Source organism: Poromitra crassiceps (genome assembly GCF_964638095.1).
Source record: "Poromitra crassiceps genome assembly, chromosome: 3".
NCBI classification, from domain to species: Eukaryota; Metazoa; Chordata; class Actinopteri; order Beryciformes; family Melamphaidae; genus Poromitra; species Poromitra crassiceps.
The window spans coordinates 39110542-39134097 of NC_139625.1; the positions used below are offsets into that span (position 1 = coordinate 39110542).

The 23556-nt window shown below is 44.5% G+C and overlaps 1 protein-coding gene across 1 annotated transcript in view; it reads left to right on the plus strand.

The window, feature by feature from the left end:
• Nucleotides 1-1336: 1336 nt before the first annotated feature.
• The window catches only part of sobpa (sine oculis binding protein homolog a), a gene marked incomplete at both ends in the record, with an annotated part of 54482 nt that continues 32262 nt past the window's right edge, over nt 1337-23556 (plus strand). The window contains 3 exons of the mRNA XM_083633634.1: nt 1337-1432; nt 18092-18212; nt 21869-22078. Of these exons, the coding sequence (XP_083489760.1) occupies nt 1337-1432; nt 18092-18212; nt 21869-22078 (427 nt within the window). The remainder of the gene's footprint in view (nt 1433-18091; nt 18213-21868; nt 22079-23556) is intronic.

The window sequence follows — 23556 nt, forward strand, 5'->3', positions numbered from 1 at the left end:
AAAGGCAACTTTTTACGGTTCAAAGAACAACATGGACGTTGCATTGTGGGATCCCAGCAAACAACTTTGAATAATATGTTGATATCGGGGTGTCCGGGTAGCGGTAGATTCCCTGCCTACCAACACGAGGGTCACAGGTTTGAGCGCCCGTCTTACCTCCAGCTTGGTTGGGCCATACAGGTAGTACAATTGACCGTGACTGTGGGTGGGAAGCCAGATTAAGGGTATGTGTGCTGGTCGCTGCACTAGTGCTTCCTCTGGTCGGTTGGGGTGCCTAGTCGGGGGGAGGGTAACTAGGGGAGTAGTGTGATCCTCCCACACGCTACGTCCTGCCGGAGAAACCCCTCACTGTCAGGTGAAAAGAAGCATCTGGTGACTGCACATGTATCGGAGTTAGCATGTGAGAGTTAAGTCTACGACTCTTCCTAGATCAGCAGAGTGGGTTGGAGCAATGACCAGGACAGCAGGGGAAATTGGCCAAGTACAATTGTACCAAGTACTGTGGCTCTTGTCAATTAAATCATATGAAAGGGTTGTGAATCACTGGCCGAGAGAAAGACTGCCCTTTAACCAGGAGGTCATGTGTTTCACCCCTGCAACAGCACCTGTCCTGCTGAAGTGTCCCTTAGCAAGGCACTAAACCACCTGCCACGCCGAGCAAGTTGCTCTGGTGAAAAGTATCAACTAAAAGCCTTTTTGCAAGTGCTGCAAAACCCACCATAACTTCCAGACTGGTGATTTTCTCTTAAGTTTGGGGTGTGTAGCCTATGCTATGGCAACTCAATAGGAGCCCAGGCCCTAATTGAAAGGACCAGATTTAATTTTGCCCAATTCTAATTCCAAAGAGTGTAGCAGAAGAACAATGCGGGGCATGGAGCCTATATCCTGCCTGCCTGCACCCTGCGGGCACCTGTTTGCTGCTCACTGCCTGGCTTGGCAGCGTGATGAGGGAGCACGGCTAAGTGGATTTGACTGCTCTGGTTGCACTCTGTGGAAAAGCGAGAAGAAATAGCTCTACCTCTGATCACCAGCGCGTCATATAATGTTTCAGCGCACGCCCCTCCCCCTGTCTTGGTTTTTCCCCTCACTCAACCTCTCCTTTGACTCACAGAGGCGGCTCACCACTGGCGCACGGACCGTGGAGAATACACGGGCGGAAGATGGCTGACTTACTAGCCGGGCACCGCGAGCCCTCGGCGGCATCATCACCAGCTTCACCCGCCGGGCCGCTGCGAAGCCGCAAGAGCCCCATAGCCGGCTGGCCCCTGTGAAGGCGCCTCCCCACCCGCCGCACACACAGCGCAAATATTGACAGAAGCAGCGCCGAGGGGGGAACATGGCAGAGATGGAAAAAGAGGGCAGACCTCCGGAAAATAAGAGAAGCCGAAAACCAGCGCACCCGGTTAAGAGAGAAATAAACGAGGAGATGAAGGTAACCAACCGGGGGGTCTGTGCCCATGCATGTGATTACGCATGGAAACAGAGGCGTCAGGCGTGCATGTGTGTGTGGATCGCTGGCCGGGCAGTGCAAATATAGGATTCACTCAAGTGCAATTTGTTGCATGATTGACAACTTTGATTTAGCATTTTTTTTTCTATTGTCACATCCGCGCTGAACGCCAATCTCGAGTCGCCAGCGCTCGCAGCCTACACAATGGATGCGGCAGGCGCCCATTCATTGGTAGGCTACTATTCCACTTGTAGCCTAAGTTTTGAACCAATGAGAAAATACATCGCAGACTATTATAATTTAGCCGTTTGTGATGCCCTGCCGTACATGGCTTCCCCGGAGTGAATGGAAAATCCAGTGCGTCAGTGAAGGCGTCAACAGTGCCCGTACTACTATTAACCTACTATTACAGTAGACTACGGCGCAGCAGGAAAACAATGAATAAATTAATTGGGGAACACTCCTATCCACGCTTTCTCCATGCTTTTACGGCTTCCGTGGGCATGTCTCTATATCAGTCGAGGTGTGCTGGCGTGTGTGTCTCTGCGTTGCCCAGCTGCCCAGAGGCGTGCGATCCAGATGTGCGTGAGCTTTTACGCACCCGACAAGAGAGCACATTGTCTCCTGTAGGCCTGCCTGCTGCACGTTTGGACATAGCAATCACCCGCACATTGTTTCTCTCCGTGGCTTTGCTCGGTGCACTGCACATTGTGATGATATGTGAGCCTGAAGCTTTGTGCGGCTCATTGTGGAGAAAGCACAAGTGTTCATGGCATTTATTATTATGTTGTTGTGTGTGAGAGAGGCTGCGTGTCCGCTTTGTCTTCATGTGTTCATTGTTTGTACACATTTGGCTCTTAGACCCACCACTGTTTTGTAGCCCTTATGGATTTAATCACAGCGCAAATACATTCTGGAAATAATTTGGGCTGTAAGAGAAAATAGTCGAGTGTATCCAATACTGGCTTTCAGCAAGTCCTGAAACAACACTGTAGGCCTATCGGCTTTTTTGTATTTAGACACATCTAAAAGCATAATAGAATAAGCACTGCTAGCCATTGACTGTAAAATAGGAAGAAAACAAATAGGCTAATGTGTAGGCTACTATTTTGTTGTATGCTATCTGAAATGTCTCCATCCTTCCTTGGTGAGATCAGTTGCCCATGTACTGTAGCATTATTGTTATTATAGCGCATAACTACAATACTTTTGGATGGGAAATCTTTCCAAAATGCAACCATTAAAAAAATGCTAATCTTGTATATATTTTAATTGGGGGATGTACCTATAGTCTATTGGACAGTTGCAGCTTGGACAGATAGAATATGTTCTACTCATGCATTCTAGTCAGTAAATCTCATCAGCTGTCAATTGCCTGCAGTCTAAAAATGCTTTGAAATTAGATTCCCTTCTGCAGTGTGTTCAGAGAAAAGGTGAGGAGAAAGAGAAGAAGAGAGTTGTTTGAAATCCACATCAATAATAGAGTCCTTAATTAAAAAAAAACATGTTTAGTTTGTAAAGGAAGGCAGGGAATCCACCCTCCTGTGTGTGTGTGTGTGTGTGTGTGTGTGTGTGTGTGTGTGTGTGTGTGTGTGTGTGTGTGTGTGTGTGTGTGTGTGTGTGTGTGTGTGTGTGTGTGTGTGTGTGTGTGTGTGTATGTATGGGTGGGGGGGTGCTCAGCACTTCACCAGCTCCATTGACTCAACCTGTCTTCTTCTCTGGTGGTATTTTTCGTCAGTGAAAGTTATTTGTCATGATAGGAAATGAATTGATTTAGTCTCAGTGGAATATTTGAAATGTGAGAAATATACATCAGCAGTGGGCACGGGGGTCCACATTTCATTTTATAGCTTTTATTATAACGAAGAGCAAAAGAGTAAGAAAAAAATATGAAATTGTCAAATCTATTTTGAGCCCATATCTTTAACACAAAACTAGGATTCGGGATCAATGTTCCCTCTACGCTGATAGATTGGTGAGCAAAGTCTAATAATTTATCACATGGACCATATAATAATATCTTGTCAGTCATCAGTCAGAAACGTAGCCTATTCATTGTAAGTGGGTTTGGAAGTTTTTGTGCTAAATGCTTTGGATGCAGGGGCTTTAGCACAGCTTCAGCTTTAGAATGTCAATCAAACTTCTCTCTGAAAGCAGCTGAACTGTAATTATAACACAATCAATCAGTCAGGGTGAGTGTTGAATGTAAAGGTGTTGCTCGTTCTGTGGAGATTCCTTCCTAGTAGCCTGTGGATGTTTTGTGATGATGCCTGTGTGAAATAGTACAAATGTAGCCTGGCTGCAACAGAGATAGTGTTGTGGAAAACAACACTCTCACCGGGCAATGACTGCAGCGCCTCCGTCAATAGCAAAGAAAGCTGCTGAATGTCTGCTGAAATGTGTCACAGCGCTTCAAAAGGCAAAACAAGTTCGATTGTAACTCATTATGCAACCTTGAATTTCATATCCTATTGCACCGGAACACAGGCGCAATAGCGTGTGTGTGTGTGCGCGAGCGCACACACACACACACACACACACACACACACACACACACACACACACACACACACACACACACACGCTCATTCACACACTTGAATTGGAAAGCTGTCAGCTCGCCATCATGTTATGTTGAAACTTCCAAATTTAGTTCAAGACTGAATGATCCAGAGTTACAATGCAACACCTGGAATTTAAAGCAAGTCTCTTCTATCGGTGACTCAACCTTTTTCATATGAAGGACCCCTAGTGCACGTTTGAGCCACAGACACCCATTTCATTTCTCTGGTACCAATCCGAGAATATTTTTGTTGTTAGATATGATTTTGCCCATAATTCCATATCTGTATTGTAGGTAGATAGATAACAGTGAAACTAGGGCTGGGTCGGTTTGAAAATTTTAAAACCGGTTCGATATTGCTGTCTAAACCGGATCGAACCGGTATACCGATTTTTTTTGTAATAATTTTTTTTTTTTTTTTTTTTTTTTTTTTTTTTAGGTTTTTTCGGTTTGCACGTGATCAAACCGGTTTGGGCTCGTATACCGAACCGAACCGGTAAAACCGGAAATCGACCCATGCCTAAGTGAAACTATGATCAAAACATTCATTCTTCTACATTTTATAATTGTGTTAACTTCTTGTAAATGAAGTAATCATAACGTTTCACAATTCATACATTTGCTGTGGACCCCATACAACGCCCTCAAGGATACCTGGTGGTCCCCGGACCCCACGTTGAGAACAACTGCCTTATATGCAGGGAAATTAGTATCTGTATTAAGCGGAATCATGTTTAAAAAAAATCGAAATATTTGATATGGCATGAAATCAAGTTTATCGCATGGTTATGTCCAGAAAAAACTACACCTGAAAACTTGAACCTCATTCCATGACCTGCACACTTCCACTGCCTACTGAACATGATGCAATGGCTGCATGTCGGTCGCCTTCCCTTCAACATTAAATGCAAATAGGTGACATCAAATGTAACTTCTCACAGATGAAGATCATTCCTTAAACGCGCCTCCTGTTCTTTACATTCTCTCGTCTATTTCGGACCAAGCAGGTAGAAAAGAAGCACACACGCACACGCACACGCACACACACACACACACACACACACACACACACACACACACACACACACACACACAATGTGCCCTTGTGAGGGATCATACTCCGCTGAAAAACCAAACAGTCAGTGACAGTGTCTCCTTCATCTGAGCTGCTTTAATGTGTGCCATGGTAAAATAAGCCTCGGTGAGTAATCAAGGAGGGGGAGGAGTGGGCATAGAGCGGGGGGGGGGGGGGTAGGAGACAAGGAGAGGGAGGAGTGGGCATAGAGCGGGGGGGGGGGGGGTAGGAGACAAGGAGAGGGAGGAGTGGGCATAGAGCAGGGGGGGGGGGGTAGGAGACAAGGAGAGGGAGGAGTGGGCATAGAGGGGGGGGGGGGTAGGAGACAAGGAGAGGGAGGAGTGGGCATAGAGCGGGGGGGGGTAGGAGACAAGGAGAGGGAGGAGTGGGCATAGAGCAGGGGGGGGGTAGGAGACAAGGAGAGGGAGGAGTGGGCATAGAGGGGGGGGGGGTAGGAGACAAGGAGAGGGAGGAGTGGGCATAGAGCGGGGGGGGGGGGGGTAGGAGACAAGGAGAGGGAGGAGTGGGCATAGAGGGGGGGTAGGAGAGGCTGGAAAGGGGAGTGGAGGGGGTAGATGGGGTAAGAACAGGGGAGAAAGGAATGTATACAGCAATAGGCTGGCTAAGCTGTAAAAACTGTAACCCGAGTGTATCCACTGGATCGGATATCAAGGAAAGTAGAGGGAAATGAAAGCAGAGTGGTGGGAGAGAGGAGAGAGTGAACAGGGGAGTGGAAAAGAGGAGGAGGAGGGATCGGCGAAAGGAAACTTGGCGTGTGGATTCGGGAATTTTATCACGGTGTACTGTGACCTGCTCTGGTTTCTAGCCGCAAGGTATCCAATTCCCACCATCATCATTACCACAAGCCCTACTGGCCATGTCTGGGTCTTACTGGAGGCGAAACAGAGGGGAGGGGGGTGGGGGGGCCTGTTGTATCCAGTCAATGCAGCAGGACTTTAACAGGGTTCCCACACCTTCTTCTTAAACATCAAATCCAAGGACTTTTCAGGGACTTCCCAGGTCCAATTCCCTCGAATTCAAGGACGCAGCATGGCATAGTTTGAGACATGGATCAAGGTTAATTACTGTTAAGACACAGAGAATGTTTATAATGAGAACTAGCAGGCTTTACAGAAGCGCACAGACAAGTGAAAAGAGAGAGGCTTCGATGAGCGAACACTTCTCATCTGTGCTGTTACACTTTAAGAAAAAAAGGCCTTGATTTTTTTCTCTCAAATTCACAAACTTTCAAGAATTTCAAGGACCTGTGGGAACCCTGCAAATGGTTTCATGTCGGATCACACCGAAACTAAGGGAGAAAGCACCGGCCTGAGAGTCGTATCTGAGGTCAAGACATCATGGACCCTCGCACCAGTCCATCGCACCACTACATCCAGAGTGATGATAACAGATTCTATAAGACCACCGTTTTATGAGAGATTTGACCAAGTCCAGCCATGGGGAAGGACTGTTCACTGTCTTTCTTTTATTTTGTGGGACAAAGCAGAGCCAGTGGGAGAGACACATTGCTGGGTGGGCATTAAATTTGACCGGGGGGGGGGGGGGCGTCCATGTAGTGTAGCGGTAGATTCCCTGCCTAAAAACACAAGGGTCACAGGTTCGCACCCCCGTGTTGTCTCCGGCTTGGTTGGACGTCCATACAGGCATGATTGGCTGTGTCTGCGGGTGGGAAACCAGATTGAGGGTATGTGTCCTGGTCTCCGCACTAACGCCTCCTCTGGTCGGTCGGGGCGCCTGTTCAGGGAACTGGTGGGAATAACGTGCCGTGATCCTCCCATGTGCTACGTCCTGCCGGTGAAGCTCCCCGCTGTCAGGTGAAAAGAAGTGGCTGGCAACTATGCATGTGTCGGAGGAAGCATGGTGCTAGTCTACGGCTCTCCCCAGATCGGCAGAGGTTGGAGCAGCGACTGGTGCAGCAGGGGGAAAATTGGCCAAGTACAATTGGGGAGAAAAGGGGGGGAGGGAATTAAAAAAAAGCCCGTGGGGGCATGATTTTTCAATGTTCTGCGCCCAAGCGCCCCCCCCTCCCGGACCCCTCTCCCTCTCTCTCTCTCTCTCTCTCTCTCTCTCTCTCTACAGACACGCACCATCAAATGCACGGGAAATAATAATCAATGCCATTGGAATTAATATCATCATCATCATCAGTATATACAGTAATTGGGAGCTAGGGCTCTGTCTGTTTGTTTCTCTGTTTCTCTGTCCCACTGTGATTGTCCCACTGTGATGTCATAAATCCCACTGTGACATCATCAGTGATGTCATGTAGGCCAAGTGCACACTCAATACACTGCTATATTATAGACACCGATGCTACCTTAGACCCATAAAGGCCACTGTAATATTGTTACACAAGCCACGAAAGCATACAAGCGCACGCAGTAGCCTAAAAAATACAGTCAATCATCAACACATAAGCCCACTGCTATAAAATATGGATTTGTTTTCCACTCACCAATGTGTTAGTGTTAGTAGGCTAACGTTAATTACTTCTTGCAGCCGTGGGCTTCATGATTTAATTATTACTTCCAGGTTCAATTTGGTGACACTTTCTTTTACCAGTTCAGTACAGGGACAGTTTTGCTTGCCACATTGTATCGCAGATTAACCTGTAAATGAGCTTTCTAACGGCAGGTTGTTTACAGGTAGGCTACAGTCTGTGTGAGTTTCAATAACATTAGTTTGATGATCTTGAAACGACTGCCCAGCACCTCCCCTCCCCCCTACTCTCCGCCACTCAAAGCCACGCTATACGAATGCGCTATACATGAGTGACAGAGACTGGCTTCTCAGCGAATCAGCTAACAATGACTGACACAAATCTCAGCAGTGCTAAACAGTGCTACTGTATTGAACCGGTCTACATCTCTTAAAGGATGGCTTTTCCCATTATCAACCCACTTTGTATCACTATAATGTCATTATATAAGCAGATGGGCAGTGTTTACCATCGCTATATGTTTTCCACACGCCTCCCTTTAACAGTGACACTAAACATAATGAGTGGACTCAGTCGTTTTTGGGGGGCATAAAAGTCCATTTGGACTGGCATTGCCACCAAATGCCCACCCATCCCGCCGGCTCTGCTGCATAGTCATGATGAACCGATCATTTCAAAATGTCTCAAGCCGTTTCTCACCTCTTTTGCCGAACCATTTGGATCCTACATCATTATTTATCAGACAAATGCACTTCCATCATTGTTTGTCGCACGATTTCTTCATGGAAGAAAAGCTCCTGGCTGCTGCACCTCAACAAAATTGAGGACATCAAAATCTGCTGGTTCCATTCAACCGGGCCCATTTCACTGCATCACTATACTTGGATGGGGAAACCCAGCTAATGAGGTCAGTCCAAGTGGCCGAGATCGGTGCACGTCGGCTCCACTGACGACTGTCGCTGCAACTGAACTAGCAACCGAGTTGACATTGACAAACAGGAGACGTTGCCTGCATAGAGCCAGATGAAAAGGCTATACATTCACTGTAACATATAGACATCTGTAGTTGACACAGCGCCTCCAACGCTTCTTCCTCCCCAGCTCACCCACAGCCAAGTTGGTGCCGCCACTTTGATGATCCGCCAGCCGGGATTAGATTCCACTCTTAATAATACTCCCACTTTGTGAAAGTAGTAGGGTGACACAGGGGACAGGATGGTAGGAAGGAACAGAACAGACACAGAAATGGCGCTTTTTTTGCCTTCTTGATGTGGTTGTTTTACAGTCATGCAGCTCATTTTTCCCGGGATGATATTCAGGCTAGCTTAATGCTACAGCTCAACCGTTCAAAAGAAGAATTTTCTCCTTGACTATGTGTTCTTCTCAAGGTTTTATCCTCGCGACATTGCTAATTGCTGCAGTCATGCTTGCCAAGGGATGCACTTTGATCCTGTCAAAGCGCCATCACTTTTCGATATATAGGCCTACTTGTTTTTAGCTGCACCGACAAGCCGTTGCTCTGTCGGTTGGCCGACAAAATGTTCACCGACCTTTGGTGGCCACAGTTTTCACCCTAGGAGGCTGATAATTGGCATGGAAGTCAACGTCAAGTGTGTGTGTGTAAAGGTGTGTGTTTGTGTTCATGCCAAATGGTTGAAAGGGGGCAGTGTGTGTGGAGGGGGGCACATTTTGAAATGCAAGGTGGCAGAGACACAGAGTAGGGTGGGCTGCTCCTGCCATCCTGCATTTGGGAAATTTGCGTATGTGCTTGCAGTATACAGTCTATGGCTCGCAGCTATTGCGAATTCGTGCGTGTTTGAAGTACGCGTTCACGAGCGTACCCTGGGTCCGTTTGGAGTGTTGCTTGTGCACGTCCTCAGAAATTAACGCTCCAAACGGATGCAGGATATGCAAGGCAGCCAGCATGCTCATGCAGACGTGTAGTTAAAGTATTGTATATATCCAGAGAAGACACAACTTCCCAGTTTAGATGCCATTCGTTCACTTACTCTACCTGCTTATTTAATGCTTTCCCCCCCTTTTTGGGGGGAGGTATTCCTAGGATGTATTAGGTGGAGGGCAGGGAGAGGTGAGGGACAGTCGTATTACATCTATGGGCATTGGTAATATAGAGTCTCCAATCCACCTGATTTGCAAGTCTTTGGACTGTGCGAGGACACCAGGGCGAATCAAACTCAGGTCTTTCTTGCTGTGAGGCGAGGCGCGGTGTCGTAATTTTGATTGATCGACACATTGTTTGTCTCCTATGCACCGGGAACGTGTCTGTGCATTCATGAGCGGTTGTTCTTACCACCACCACAACAGGCTTCTTTGCCTTCACCTGCCATTGACTTGAACTGGCCCCTGTACCTTTGTGCCACCTCTAGCCATTGACCACACCGCCACAGTGGTATTCATATCCGACAGATCAATAGCTCCTGTCATTCTTCATTAATAATGCCTTCCCAGCATTTAGAGCGAGTCCTTCCACTAAGTGTATAGCCAACTCACTTCTGCAGAGAATAGCAGAAACCGTATGCTGCTGTATGAACGAGGCAGAAAGCAGGCAAAACTGATCCCGGAGCAACACTACTACTCCGAGATACAAATTCAACACATCATGAATTTCTATCTGAAAAATGCTTGGGAACTGAGTAAATGTGCTGACGACGCAAGAGGAAATCTGCCTCTGTCATTCCTATACTGTGCCATAGTGTCTCGAATCCGCAAAGAGATACCTTTGCCTCAGTCTGAAGGAGTGGAAGTGGGTGTGTGTGTGTGTGTGTGTGTGTGTGTGTGTGTGTGTCGGTGCATTCCCGCTCATGTCTCCTTTACTATACCGCTGTAAGCAATATCCAAACTGCGCTTTGTGTTGGTGCTGCTTTAATTAAAAGTGCTATCAAGTAATTGAGTCAGCGGAGCAACCTGTTGTTTGCTGGCGGTGGACACGGATGGGCTGAACGGTAATGACTGGAAAGGCTCCGCGCCAAGTCTCCATGTCCACCCAGGCCATACTGTGTCACTGGGTGTGCTGAGCTCAGCACCGCCAGCCATTATCTTTGCCCTCTATCTATCGGCAGCAATTACAGCTGTCTATTCTATTCTATTCTATTCTATTCTATTCTATTCTATTCTTATATATTCTATATGGGGTACGGTGGCGCAGTCGGTAGCGCTGTCGCCTCACAGTTAGAAGGTCCTGAGTTCGATTCTCGCCTGGGACACTGTGGGTGCTGTGGTTGTGTTCCCCCCCATATCTTCAGTGCCTACTGCCCAGGTGCGTTATCTCGTCGAAAGGGCCTTTCTCTCTGTGTGGAGTTTGCATGTTCTCCCCGTGCTCCCCCCAGGGGGTTCCTCCGTATATAACCCCCCCCCCCCCCCCCCACTAAAAACATGCAGAAGATCAGATCGTCATCGTCATCCGACCAGTGACGACAACATCCGAAGTTGGTCCCCGGGCGCTGTACGAGAAAGCGACCACTGCTCCTGGCCTGCCCCTCGGAGGAAAGGACATGCCTGGATGGGTTAAATGCAGAGGACACTTTTCACCGGCCACCGTCAGCATGAGTGTATTGTGGCCGCATGCATGTATTGTGGTGTTCGTGTGACAATAAAAGACGGGGTTGTCCGTTACGAGAGAGTTTTTTTGTTCTATTCTATTCTATTCTATTCTATATTCATTTTCATTATTTTCTCTTTTTCAATGCTGCACAGGGCAAGATTTGGATGTAAAAACACATACAGACAAACATTTTTTAAACAACTTTCTTTGAGCATCAAGGGATACACCGATAATGGATATTGGGCCTGTGCAAGGCTCAAATTAATTTGAATGATATAATCTGTGCATTTAGAAAGCTCTCATTGGACAAACAGGACAAGAGTAGGTGTGTCGGTAACGATTCTGAAAATATGTACATATTTTTTAAACTCTGTCTATAACGATTCTGAAAATATGTTTATATTTTTTAAACTCTAATGCTAATGTTTCACCCATAATGCTCACCACGATCTTTGCTTACATGTTTTTGCTCATATGGGACATGCTTCATGGTGAGATCCCGCCTCATTCAAGCTGTTATTCCACTTGAAAGTGTGTATTCTTCAGTGTGTAGATAAACAAAACAGTCAGACATATATCAATGATTATCAAAAGTAGAATTAGGCTTAACATCCACCATGGCCATCATCATCATTTTTTCCATTTCTGCTATATTGAGGACATTTATCTAGATTTGCTAGAAAGACAAACAACATTTCGGCTTTTCGCCAACTAGGGCACTGCTATGATGTCACTAGGTTGATTGTAAGTACAATATAAGGATTTTGAACATTTTGATGAATCAAAACAACCACAATCCAAGTCAGACACACAGCAGCATATACTGTGAGCCTCTTAGAATTCAAAATCCTTACTGTACCAACACTTAAACAGCCTGTACTCCACCACTACTGTACCCTACTGTACTGTACAGTACAGTCAACCTAGTGACATCATCTAGCAGCGCCCTAGTTGGTGAAAGGTGAAATGTTGTTCCTCTTTCTAGCAAATCTAGGTAAATTTCAGACTTACAAGCAATGTGTTGTCTGAGGTGAAATGCAAATGAACTAGAGTCATATGATCAAATGTTTCATGTCTTCTTTGACCCACATATGCTACACACCACCATGTGCTTTCCAGAGAATGTAGAGTGGAGGAGAGAGACTGGAGGGATTTCAGAGAGGGGAAGACACACCACCCGCAGGTTATGCAAGGACATGATTTGGCTTTGCTTTTCACCCCTTTCCCGGGACACAGTAATAATTTGTAGACAACTCCTGTCAAAGCATGCGCGTGCATGTGGAAGCCTGTGTTTACATTCTGGTGTTAAATTTAGACCAGCTTGGAGTCAGAATGCGGCGGGTGGCGTTGAAGTGGTCCAGCGTGACCACTATTCCAGTTCTAACGTATTGACAGAAGCGCTTGTAATTGACATTTAAATGCTTGATGGAGCCTAGTGGAGAGAGGGAGCAAGTGATGGATAGAGTGGAGAGAGTAGAGCGGGACCGGCTGTAAAGCAACTGACTCGTGTCTCATCCATTTGATGCTGAGCAAGCCCACCGGTGGTGACACCACCCGGGTCATCGCTATGACAACGCACAGTGTCCTATAGCTGCAGTGAGGCTGTCCATGCAAGCCTGTAATATGATGCAAAAAAAACTATTCTTGGGTGTTAATTGATGGGTGCTTCCCATCCCTTCGCTTAAGTGAGTCCAGATTTGATCTTGTGGGGTTTATCATTTTAATGGAGAATAAAGAAAAAAGGCAAAAGTCCCCCCAAAAAAATCTATGTGGAAGCCAATCTAATCACATTCAGGTTCAATGTTCCCTCTAAGCTGATAGGTTGGTGACCCGTGTCTAATATTTTAGCACATTGACCAAATCATAATCTCCTGTCAGTCATCATTGCTCCACTTTTGTCCCTGGAGATGTAGTCGATATTAACCGGTTTGGAAGTCTTGGCGGCAAATCAATGCTCCTGGGAATATTCCACATGGAAGAGCTGAAAAGTGTCTTGGTGATAATTGGCTGTGTGCATTATCAGGGTTATGCGTTTGTTTTTGTTTTGAATATGTGTTATTTACTGGATTGTGAGAGGCTCTTTGGAAGGAAACATTGTTTTGGCTCATTTGGCATGGATTTTCACTTGGCTTTACATACCTGCAGACATACACAGGCACACCCACTAACTGTACACATAGACGCACATAAAAAAGCTGGCTGCTGCCTTCCTCAAGGGCAACACAACTCAGGGAAATACTTGATATCACCCCTAGCTTTTACTGGACTATGATTTGTTCTGTGAAAGTTGGGATGAGTTGTATACTGGTACAGTAGTATTTTACTTTTACTGTGTTGTAAGCGGGTCTTCACGATGATAGTTTAGTGTGTGCTGCATTTGGGCCTACAGGGCTAACAGTGCTGCAGTTTTGCTAGTATAAGCTATCAAAAATTATTCTGTGCTAAGAGAAATATGTATCCACTGGCACGGGTGCTACTGGAGATTAAGAAAATAGATTTATTATTATTGCTACATAAACGTAAATTCCGGATAGAGATTTTCCAACTGTTTTGTTAAATAAAGCAATCTCTATTCTTAATTTAACAAAAAGAACAGATAAGAATACCGTTAAAGTACCAGATCGATAAGCAGTATCAGTAACTAGTAGTAGGCTACTGTTAAAATCGTAACAATGCCATCCTGATCTATATAAACAAATTAATTTTGACCAATAAAGCATGTGTTTAACTGCCACCTGTGGGTGCTACAAAAATGTTCTTTGTGCTACTAAAATGTTTAGCTTACTAGCACCAGTGCTACTGTACCACCTAATGAAGTAAACGTACAGCCATGGGCTCTATTCTCCCACAGGCCATCGGCGCTATTACGGGCCTTAACCGCAAAAAAACGTGCCTTGCGCCTGTTTCGGCAAGATAGCAATAGGCTTTAGGCTGCCAAATGCGCTTTAGGCCGAATGGGCGTGGCGCAGTCCCAAAGTGGGCGTGTCGGCGCTAAATACCAGCCTAGTGATATCTTGGGACCTGGCCTACATTTAGTGCTTTGCGCTTTTGTAAAGCAGGCCTATAGACCAAATCAGCGGGATGTTTACATTTACTTCCGAGTACCCCTGAGGTCCACACATTATAATGGCGGTGGACGGCACAAACTGACATGTTGAAGACAAAAACAGACAAAGAAGACAAAAATGGTTCGTCCGTGTTGTGTTGTTGTTTAATATCATTCATAACAACACTTTCACTAACGTTAGTGGAGACCAGACTAGCTAATTTACCTGTTGGACCAGACTAGAGTAGACTTGAAGCTAAATTAAATTGACCTGGCGTCAGTAGCTCTGTCTGTACCAGGCTCTTTCTCGCCGAGAAGAGCCTGGTGACGCGAGGTTACTCTGCCTGTAACGTAAAAAAACAGCAAGTTTGACAGACAAACAAACTTTATTAGCTAGCTAACACTACATAAAACAAACACAGAAGAAAGGCTAGATACGTCGGACAAGCATGTTTACCAACCGTTTAACCATTTAAATTGAAAGTAGTCGGCCGAAAACAACGAGAGGGTTTGACAGCATTTATATGACAACACGCACATTTAAACCTGCCGCCTTTCCCAAGTGGTACCCGGAAGTAAATTTGTTTACATGGTGACGTCACGGTGATTTGGTCTATTCTGTGCCTTCACTGCTTCTTCTCTGTCACCCTTCTCTCTCTCTCTCTCTGAGTTCCCAGCATGCATTGTGTTTCTTCATTTCGCTACTAAATAGCCACCAAATGAGCCAAAATAGATATAAAAGGTAGTTCTAAATTAATGTGTAATGGTAACACAGCCTGCCATTGTCAACATTTCAATATTGGACCAAATAAAACCTCGAAATGAAAACACCACCCTATGTGAAACATATATGTCCTCCTGGGCCTATATATACCCCTTGTCGAGTTAACGTGATTTAGAGAAGTAACAGCGGAACGCGCTTCGGAACGCGCTTCTAATGGCATCTGCTATACTGTGATGTCCCTCCAATAACTTGGCCCTATTTCACATTTAGTTTTACAATAAAAACACATTTATGCAATGACTTGACATAATGTAGGGTATATTTATGTGCATCATCCTTCCTGCAGCAGGCGAGAGAAAATGATATCTTTCTGGACAAACTTTCACCAATCTAATAGGCTATATTTTTCTAGCTGATGCATAGAACATTATTTTCACTTTGATCTTGCTATAGTGTAGCGTATTTACATGCTTGCAGTATTGAAACTGCAGTTAGATTGGTTTGAGAAGCATAATAATATGGAATAATAGCCTATAATGCAGACAGACAGGCTGGATGAAGGGAGGGGGGGGGGGCAGAGCGTTTGGCTTTCGTCTGGTTTTGCGGGATCACTGGAATTGGAGCTAAAAAGGCAAGCGTGCGATTCGTTTATTGCACTTATCCAATGAGCATGACGGTGCATAATTTTACGCCTAAAAGGCGTGGTTGTAATGCTTTGGGCTGCATCTAGCGCCAGCACGACGATATCAAGTGCGCCTTTCCACGCCCACTGCTTTGATCTGCGCCTGCCGCTCGGCCTAGAAACTGCGCCGATGCAACGATAGGGGCCCATGGTCTATACTTTGTTGTGAGTGACAGTGTCTTTGCCTTGCTTTAGTAGGGTCTTTATCATGGTGTCTTTACTGCACAGTGATAAGGTCTCTCTGCCCTTTGCACTTTGCTGTGCTGAGTGCTGACTGGTATCGGTTTGCTGATATTGGCCCTTCATTAAATATCAGATATCGTCCTATCAGTGTGGTCACCTGCTGATATGAAGAAGGCTCCATCCTGACCACAGCTACATGAAAACCTGTCATTTTCTTTTCATATTTTATTTTTTAAGTTACAAATTTGATTTCTTTGAGTTTCTTTCTTGAAACCCCAGGGGAGCACGGGGTGAACATGCAAACTCCACACAAAAAGCCCTTTTGACGAGATAGCCCACCACACTGAGGACATGGGAAGGGGGACACGTCCCAGGCAGGAATTGAACCCAGGACCTTCTTGATGTGAGGCGACAGCGCTACCACTGTGCCAACGTGCCCCCTTTATTTATTTTTTATTTATTTTTTTATTTTATTTTTTTTATTTTTTTTATTTTTTTTATTCTTCATTTAAAGGCAGTCAGTGAGTAATGTATCCCAAAGGTATGGTGGGATACATAGTCTGCCTTAAAGGGCAGTGCTAACACTAAGATTTTCACTCATCTGGGTTTCAGTGCCGTTTCAAAGGCTTTTCCACCCTGACAAGAGTAAAACAATTGGGGGGAAAACATTGACTATTTTGGGGGTATAAAAAATTGTCATATTTAAAGATATTGAATATCAGTTATATTCAGTTTCCATAGAAAAACATCCGCCTTCTACCTTCCAAAACCAATACCAGTTGAACCATTGTCACTACTGTTAAGATATCTTTACTTTGTGCTGTGGTTTTCACATTACTGTATTGTGTTAAGTTCCCTCTGCTCTTTAGTGTGCCATAATAGGGTTCCCGTTCTCTTTATTGCATGGTGATACGATCCTCCTCTTTCATTCTGCTGTGATAGGACTATTAGTTGGGCTGGATGCACACTGTGGCGTTTTGACAGCATTTAGCCCAATTATGTTGGCCCACTCTTATGAAGAGGACCTGGGAGAAAAGCCCCATGCCACCATCACAGTTTGCTCTTACCCCAGCTTTACATTTTGAATGGGACGGCAATATCTGTACCTAATTAGGTGATCAAAAAGGTTCAGATGTTCTACCTTCATGTTGAAACTGTGTGTGTGGTGCTGGTGCAGCTTTCTGTGCAGGAAAACAAGTTTGTTTTTGACTTGTTTTGCTGACCTGCACAGTGCTTTGCTATAACATTTGCATTTAGAGCACTGAATTGTTAGCCTGGTAAAAAACCATCCTGATAACATGACCTCACATTCTGTTTCTCTACGGATCAGCGTGGACTTCCAGCCATCGATTTCCTGAAATTACAATGTAACCGGGCCAATCAGAGATGGTGTTGTAGTTGATGACGTAACCGAGCAAATCAGGGCAAAACAGCAATGGTGTCTCCCAAAGCAATGAGCGGTAATGCTAACGTTACTAGTGTAAACACAGCCATAAGTGCAGTTATTGCAGAAATAGACTCAATAACAACAATTAACCAAGAACAGGAGTACTGTATGCACCTGCAGTTTCTCAGCAGAAAAGACGTTTTCGCCGCTCTTCTGACTGGATTTGGATTCGATTTGGCAACACTGGTTTGCTGAAGGAGTTGTCTGTCAACGCAAGTACTCCCATCTCCCACCCACTGAAATCCATGTGGACGGCAGAAAGTCCAGACTGATCATATTGATAGTGTTTTCTAGAGAGAGAGTGGCGTCAGCGGAGGATCAAAACGTGTGACTCATTAGCCAATGAACAGCCAGGGAAGGGTCTCGCGCTACTTTTGAATGCTAAAATAAAGCTGATAATGTACAATTTGATTAAAATAAAATAAAAATTTCAAAGTACAACACAAACTGTCCATTTTGCTGAAACTCGACAGTGCTGCTTAATCCAGGACCTTACTTCCTGGAAATCTTGAGAGTAAAAAACTGGTCCATTGGAGTGAATGGAGATGTCGCGACTCTTCTATCTACACGGCTCTGCGTAGAGTGAAACAGAGTGAGGTCACGGTATCAGGATGGTTTTTAGCAGGCTGCGCCATTGTCAACCTAACACACCAAGGTCTCCACAGAAGCACCACAAAAGTAACACAAATGTTACATTTATTACATTCATATTATGTTATGTTACATTTAATATTTTTGTTACATTTACATTATAACCAGTGAGTTTGTTCCTCATGTCTGCTCGTCCTGTTTGAAAGCAAATGGTGTGACATTTAGCATTCTCAGTCTGATGTACATTATTTCCCCTTCTCAGGGGTTTCTACTTTTGTAAAGACCTTTTGTGGTGTTTGTGTTGCAGAGTTTTGCAGAGAACACCATGAATGAGCTGCTGGGCTGGTACGGCTATGACAAGGTGGAGCTGAGAGACTCCGACAACCTGGAGATAGGGGAGACCCCGCAGCACATCTCTGTTCTCAAAGGTAACATAACCATTTTCATCCAATGCATGCATTTTTCCACGGGAGGTCCCAGCAAAGGATCATGTCTCCTTTTAGCCCTGGTTGGCATTGGCGACTCCCACTGGGTCCTTCAATTAAAAAAATCTCATCACTAAGGATAAAGGTCTCATCATGTGTTTCATGGAACATTCAAGTATGAACGATTAATATTTACAACAGCTTCATTATCCACTATGTAGTCATGTTGTGTACATACTACATATGCATAAAAAGAGGATGAAGCTGCTGTAAATATTAACTGTTTATGAATGTACAGTATCATGAAATGTGGTGCATGCCAGCTTTGTTGAACATGAGTGTGATGATCACACCCCCTTATGATTGTGACTTTGTTAAATGTGAATGAGCGCAAGCGCGATCTTAAAGGAGAACTTACCCCCAAAACACTTTTTTCAGCTTTTAACCAATATATATGACTTTGGGGGTGATGTGTGACGAATGCTCGTCAAAATTTCCACATTTGAGACCAAACTGTTGCCATTCTGCCATTTGTATCATTTTTCAGCAGCATAACTGGCATAAGCGCCCTCTATGGGGTGGAACACTGCTTTTTTTTGTGCCCTCAAATGAATGGGATATTTGGTACATCCTGACGTCACGGTGGGTTTAGCACGTGCATCTGGTGCATCTCCAAAGCCTATACAACTAGGCAAGATGGAAAAACTAAGGAGCCCTAATTTAGTTACCCCCATATGATGAGATTTGGTCTCTCAGATGCAAATCTGATTTTTTTTATTTTTTTTTTATGTAGCCTAGATATGATTTTGTCCAGAATTCCATATATCGTCGCTGTCGTTCCAGGACCTCGAATCTCCAAAACAGCAACTTTTCAGGAAGTTAAAAAAACCTGTTTGCTCTTAAAATACTGAACCAAACGTCGTCAAAGTTGGCACATGTCTTAATTATAGTTAGTTTCCCGCTGAATGTGTCATTACTTTATTAATATCTTACCTGGATAAGCTCAAATTATGTTGTTTATATTATCAGTCCGACTTGGAAGCACTTTCTCCCGGCCAGTCTCCCGGCCAGTCTGCTCTCATGCACATGCACGAGCCCCAAGCTCCGTGCCGCGGGGGCGAGCCCAGCAGCAGCAGCACGCAGCAGTGCTCTGAGCCTCTCATGGCCGAGGTGGGGGCTTTTGCATGGGATGAGAAGAGTCTGACATTTCCGCAAACAAATCTCATCGCAGTTTAGCGCACATGTAAAATATAACGCTATACTATGACGTGACAACGTGACAAAGCTGCTCTAAACACATCGGCTACTATAATATATTTCCCTGCATCTCATACTGATTAGATCGGTATTGAGTTTGGACAGACTGAATGGGCCGAGGAGGAGGAGGAGAGCTCTGCCCTGCGCTGCGCCCTGAGAGGAAAAATCAGAGGTGCTGTAACTTTTAACAAGAATCACGAAAAGCCCCAAAACTAAAATTAAAAACGGATTTCATGGCACGGTTTATCGCAAGTTGGACGAGGGAATGACGTGGAGAAATCTTGCATTGTGATTTACATGAGCGTGAGAGCGGGGCGTTTGTCGTGACTATTGTGCTGTGCTGCGCTCTCGCGTCACTAATCTCAAGTAGTTAGACAAGACCCGCACACACACATGGGAGAAAAATAATAAAATTTCTAGTTCGCCACTGAATGGCCAAATTGATATAACTTTCAACCATTTTGAGCAACGCTGTTTCCATACAGGCCACCAGCGTTGGCTAGTTGTTGATATTTATAAAGATATTGCAGCTCTCAAATAAATTATTTTTGAGGCGGTGGGCAAACTGTAATGGCGTCGATTTCCGAAAAAAAATCCTGAGCTGAGGACAGCCAAAGAGTATAGCATAGACAAGAGTATATTTCATTTCTTGGTTTTTTCCTGTTCTGATACATATCTGGGGGGTAAGTCCCCCTTTAAAGGTATAGTTCACCCCAAAAATGAAAATTCTGTCATCATCTACTCACTCTCATGCCAGTTGATCGGTGAATTTGTAAAGGGTATTGTATAGCGAGCCGGTCATTATTGGAAAATAACACGAGACAGGCTGACTCAGGCACTGATGCATAGTGGAGGTGCCTGTACATTATCCCATTTATTACACGGCTACTTACTGAATCAATTATTTGACACAAAATATAACAACAACGATTTTATTGCTTTGAAAATGATTCCATTGCTTCTGTTTCCTTGCTTTGCAGTTACTGTACATTAACTTGACAAACCTGGAAACAATTCAGATGGATTAGCTTACCAGCGTTAGCTTGGACATGCTGCTACATGTAACACACACCAGCCGGGTAAAAACAACAACTATAGCATTACCTGGATTCGTCTGAGATGTTTCTAACGAAGAAAGCAATAGTATCCAAGAGAGTGGTGTTTGGTAGGCTACCGTACCATTTTAACAGACTGTTGCTAGCTAACATTTTTCCCACAGAGTGTCGCGACTCGCGAATGAGCTTGTTAAATTGACTGGACTCCTTTGTGCGGATTGATATGACTGGTCTGATATACCTTGCAGCGCTCTGTTATACATAAATAACAGAGCGCTGAATGATTGACCAATCAGAATTGAGTATTGAACAAGGTCATGTAATAAGTCCTATAACACAGTGGTCCCCAACCACCGGGCCGTGGACCAGTACCGGGCCGCAATGCATTTGGTACCGGGCCGCGAGCCGAGTCCAATTTTTTTTTTTTTAATTAATTAATTATAAACATAGGCTATAATATTATAGGCTGTTTGTGTTAGATGAAACATAGTTTAAAGTTGACGTTATTTATGTTTGTAGTTGAAACAAAAACATAAATACTGTAGGCTACATACAGTACAACACAAGGCTGTTATTTACCCTTTGTCGCCACCTGGTGAGTAAATATATATGTAACTAAAACCATTAAAATTGACAACCGGTCCGCAACCTTTTTTTCCATGTATCTACTGGTCCTTGGCACAAAAAAGGTTGGGAACCCCTGCATATAACACACAGGGAGGTTGCCAGCACAACTCCAGAGCAGCCTTCTCCAAAACAACTGAAATCAGAGACCAGTTCTTCAGAGTTCCAAAAAGACCTATATTATATTTACACCATAATTTAGTGCAAACCTTAACTATAGCTGATTGATTTGCAGCAAATAATGGTGTATACACTGTATATACTGTAGGTCTTTCTATTCACGTGTGGGATTGTTTGGCTCTTTTGGTTTTGGAACTCTAAAAGAACTGATTGACTCGAGTTGTTTTGGAGAAGGCTGCTTCAAAGTTGTGCTGGCATATAATATATCCTTTGAAGCAGCCTTCTCCAAAACAACTCATGTCAATCAGTTCTTTTGGCATAGTGTCATATGGCATATATATATATATATATATATATATATATATATATATATATATATATATATATATATATATATATATGGTCATATGGCATATGTCATGACATATGTCATATGGCATATATTCACCTGTGTTTCATTTGGCACGAGGGTGAGTAGATGATTTTTAATTTGACATCATATTACATCACTTTTACATTTTAGGAATTTGGAAGCTCATGTCCAGAGGGAACCGCAGCGAGTGGCGGCCGGTAACACTCTCTCACTCAATTTCCCCCCTGTAGAAAACTCGTTGCCAAAAATCCCACCGTCGACGGAGAGCAGCGAAGGCTCTCCGGATCGAGCCAACAGCTCCCAGTCCTTGCCAGCCTCCAGGAATGGAGTCACAGAGCCCTCCACCATGCCGTCCACCTCCACACCCAGCACCATGGAGCATGGCAGCCTGCCCATCATTGTCCCCATGATCCCACCACCACTGATCAAGCCTCTTTCAGGTACTGAACTCTCGCTCCTCTTTGTGGGGAAAAGACGCATGCATGGACTAGGCACGATGACTTGAATTGAAATGGTAGTTTATAAGTGCTCGAGGAAGGAGCATCTTTAGATTTTAAATGATAGTATACTGTAGTCCAGCGATCCTCAAAGTCCGGACTCTGGTCGGCATCCGGACCCAGACGCCGTCCTATCCGGACCAATAACCCCTAATAAGCCCTATAACCTACAAATCATTGAATAGTTACATTTTCACCGAGCATTTCTGTTTTACCCGGCACATGCTTTTCTAGCCTTTACGGTACTGGTTTATCTGCCAAGAAGCTCACAGACCAATGCATGCGCTGTAAGTCATCACACGTGATGCTACTCAGCCAATCAACAAGCAAATCGATTCTGCCTGTTGCGTCCCTAGGCTGTGCTGCTGCGGGAAAGTGACACACGGACGGAGGAGAGGCGACACTCTGAGAAATGCGAGAGATAGAAGTCATTTCACATGGCGACGCGTGCTCAAAAGAAACGAGTAGACAGCGAAAACAAAGCTTTAGTTTTAATCCAGAGCACGCAGACTCATGTTCATTCATTGGTCTGCACGAGCAGTTCAACACCAGTATGTGATGCGATCCTGGAAGCACCACAGACATGAGCAAACACACACTCAAATCCAGACTGCCCAACGCATGTGAAGTTTGCATTGCGAACGATCGATAGATAGAAAGACAGACAGACAGGGAGGCAGGCAGATAGACAGACAGACAGACAGAGTGGGAGCTCACTTCTATCAAGAGAAAAGGAGGTTTGTTGGCTGAGACATGGAGGATGTGAAATGGAGTTAACAAAAGGAAGAAAAGGGGAAACTTATTTTTCTAAAATTAAAGCACTTCATTTTAAGATGCAATTTTTCCCCAAAACACTGTTGTATGTTGTTTTTTAAATGCAGCCATTATTTTACTTGACATGAGAAAAGAACATGTATTTATTATTATAATAGGCTAGTTATTTATAATTAATCCAGTTAAATGTGAAAACTAAAAAACATTGTTGATGTTTATTTTGATTTAACAGTCAATCGTTGACTACATACAGACATTGTACCATTAGGCTACTGCAATCATTGAAGTAGCCTAAGTTCAATGGCACTGAATCATAACGCAAGCTACGTTACGATGTTCCGGACCTTTGCTTAAGGACATTTTCTCTAACTGGACCTCTTTGAATAGGGTTAGTGAGTTATTGAGTACCCCTGCTGTAGTCCTTGCAGTCAAGAGAAAAAGTGATGTATCAGGTGGTGGTTCATTCCCAGTAGGAAGCAGTGGCAATTGGCAAAGGATGCTCATATGGGAAAAAGAGCCTACTCTGACGATCGGTGGCTGTGCTAGCCCTAAATACATTTCAAATCTATCAATCTTTGTGTATGCTTCCACATTTGTCTGTTTTGCACAAGGTTACATTTTAAATGACCAAAGATCAAAGTCATTCT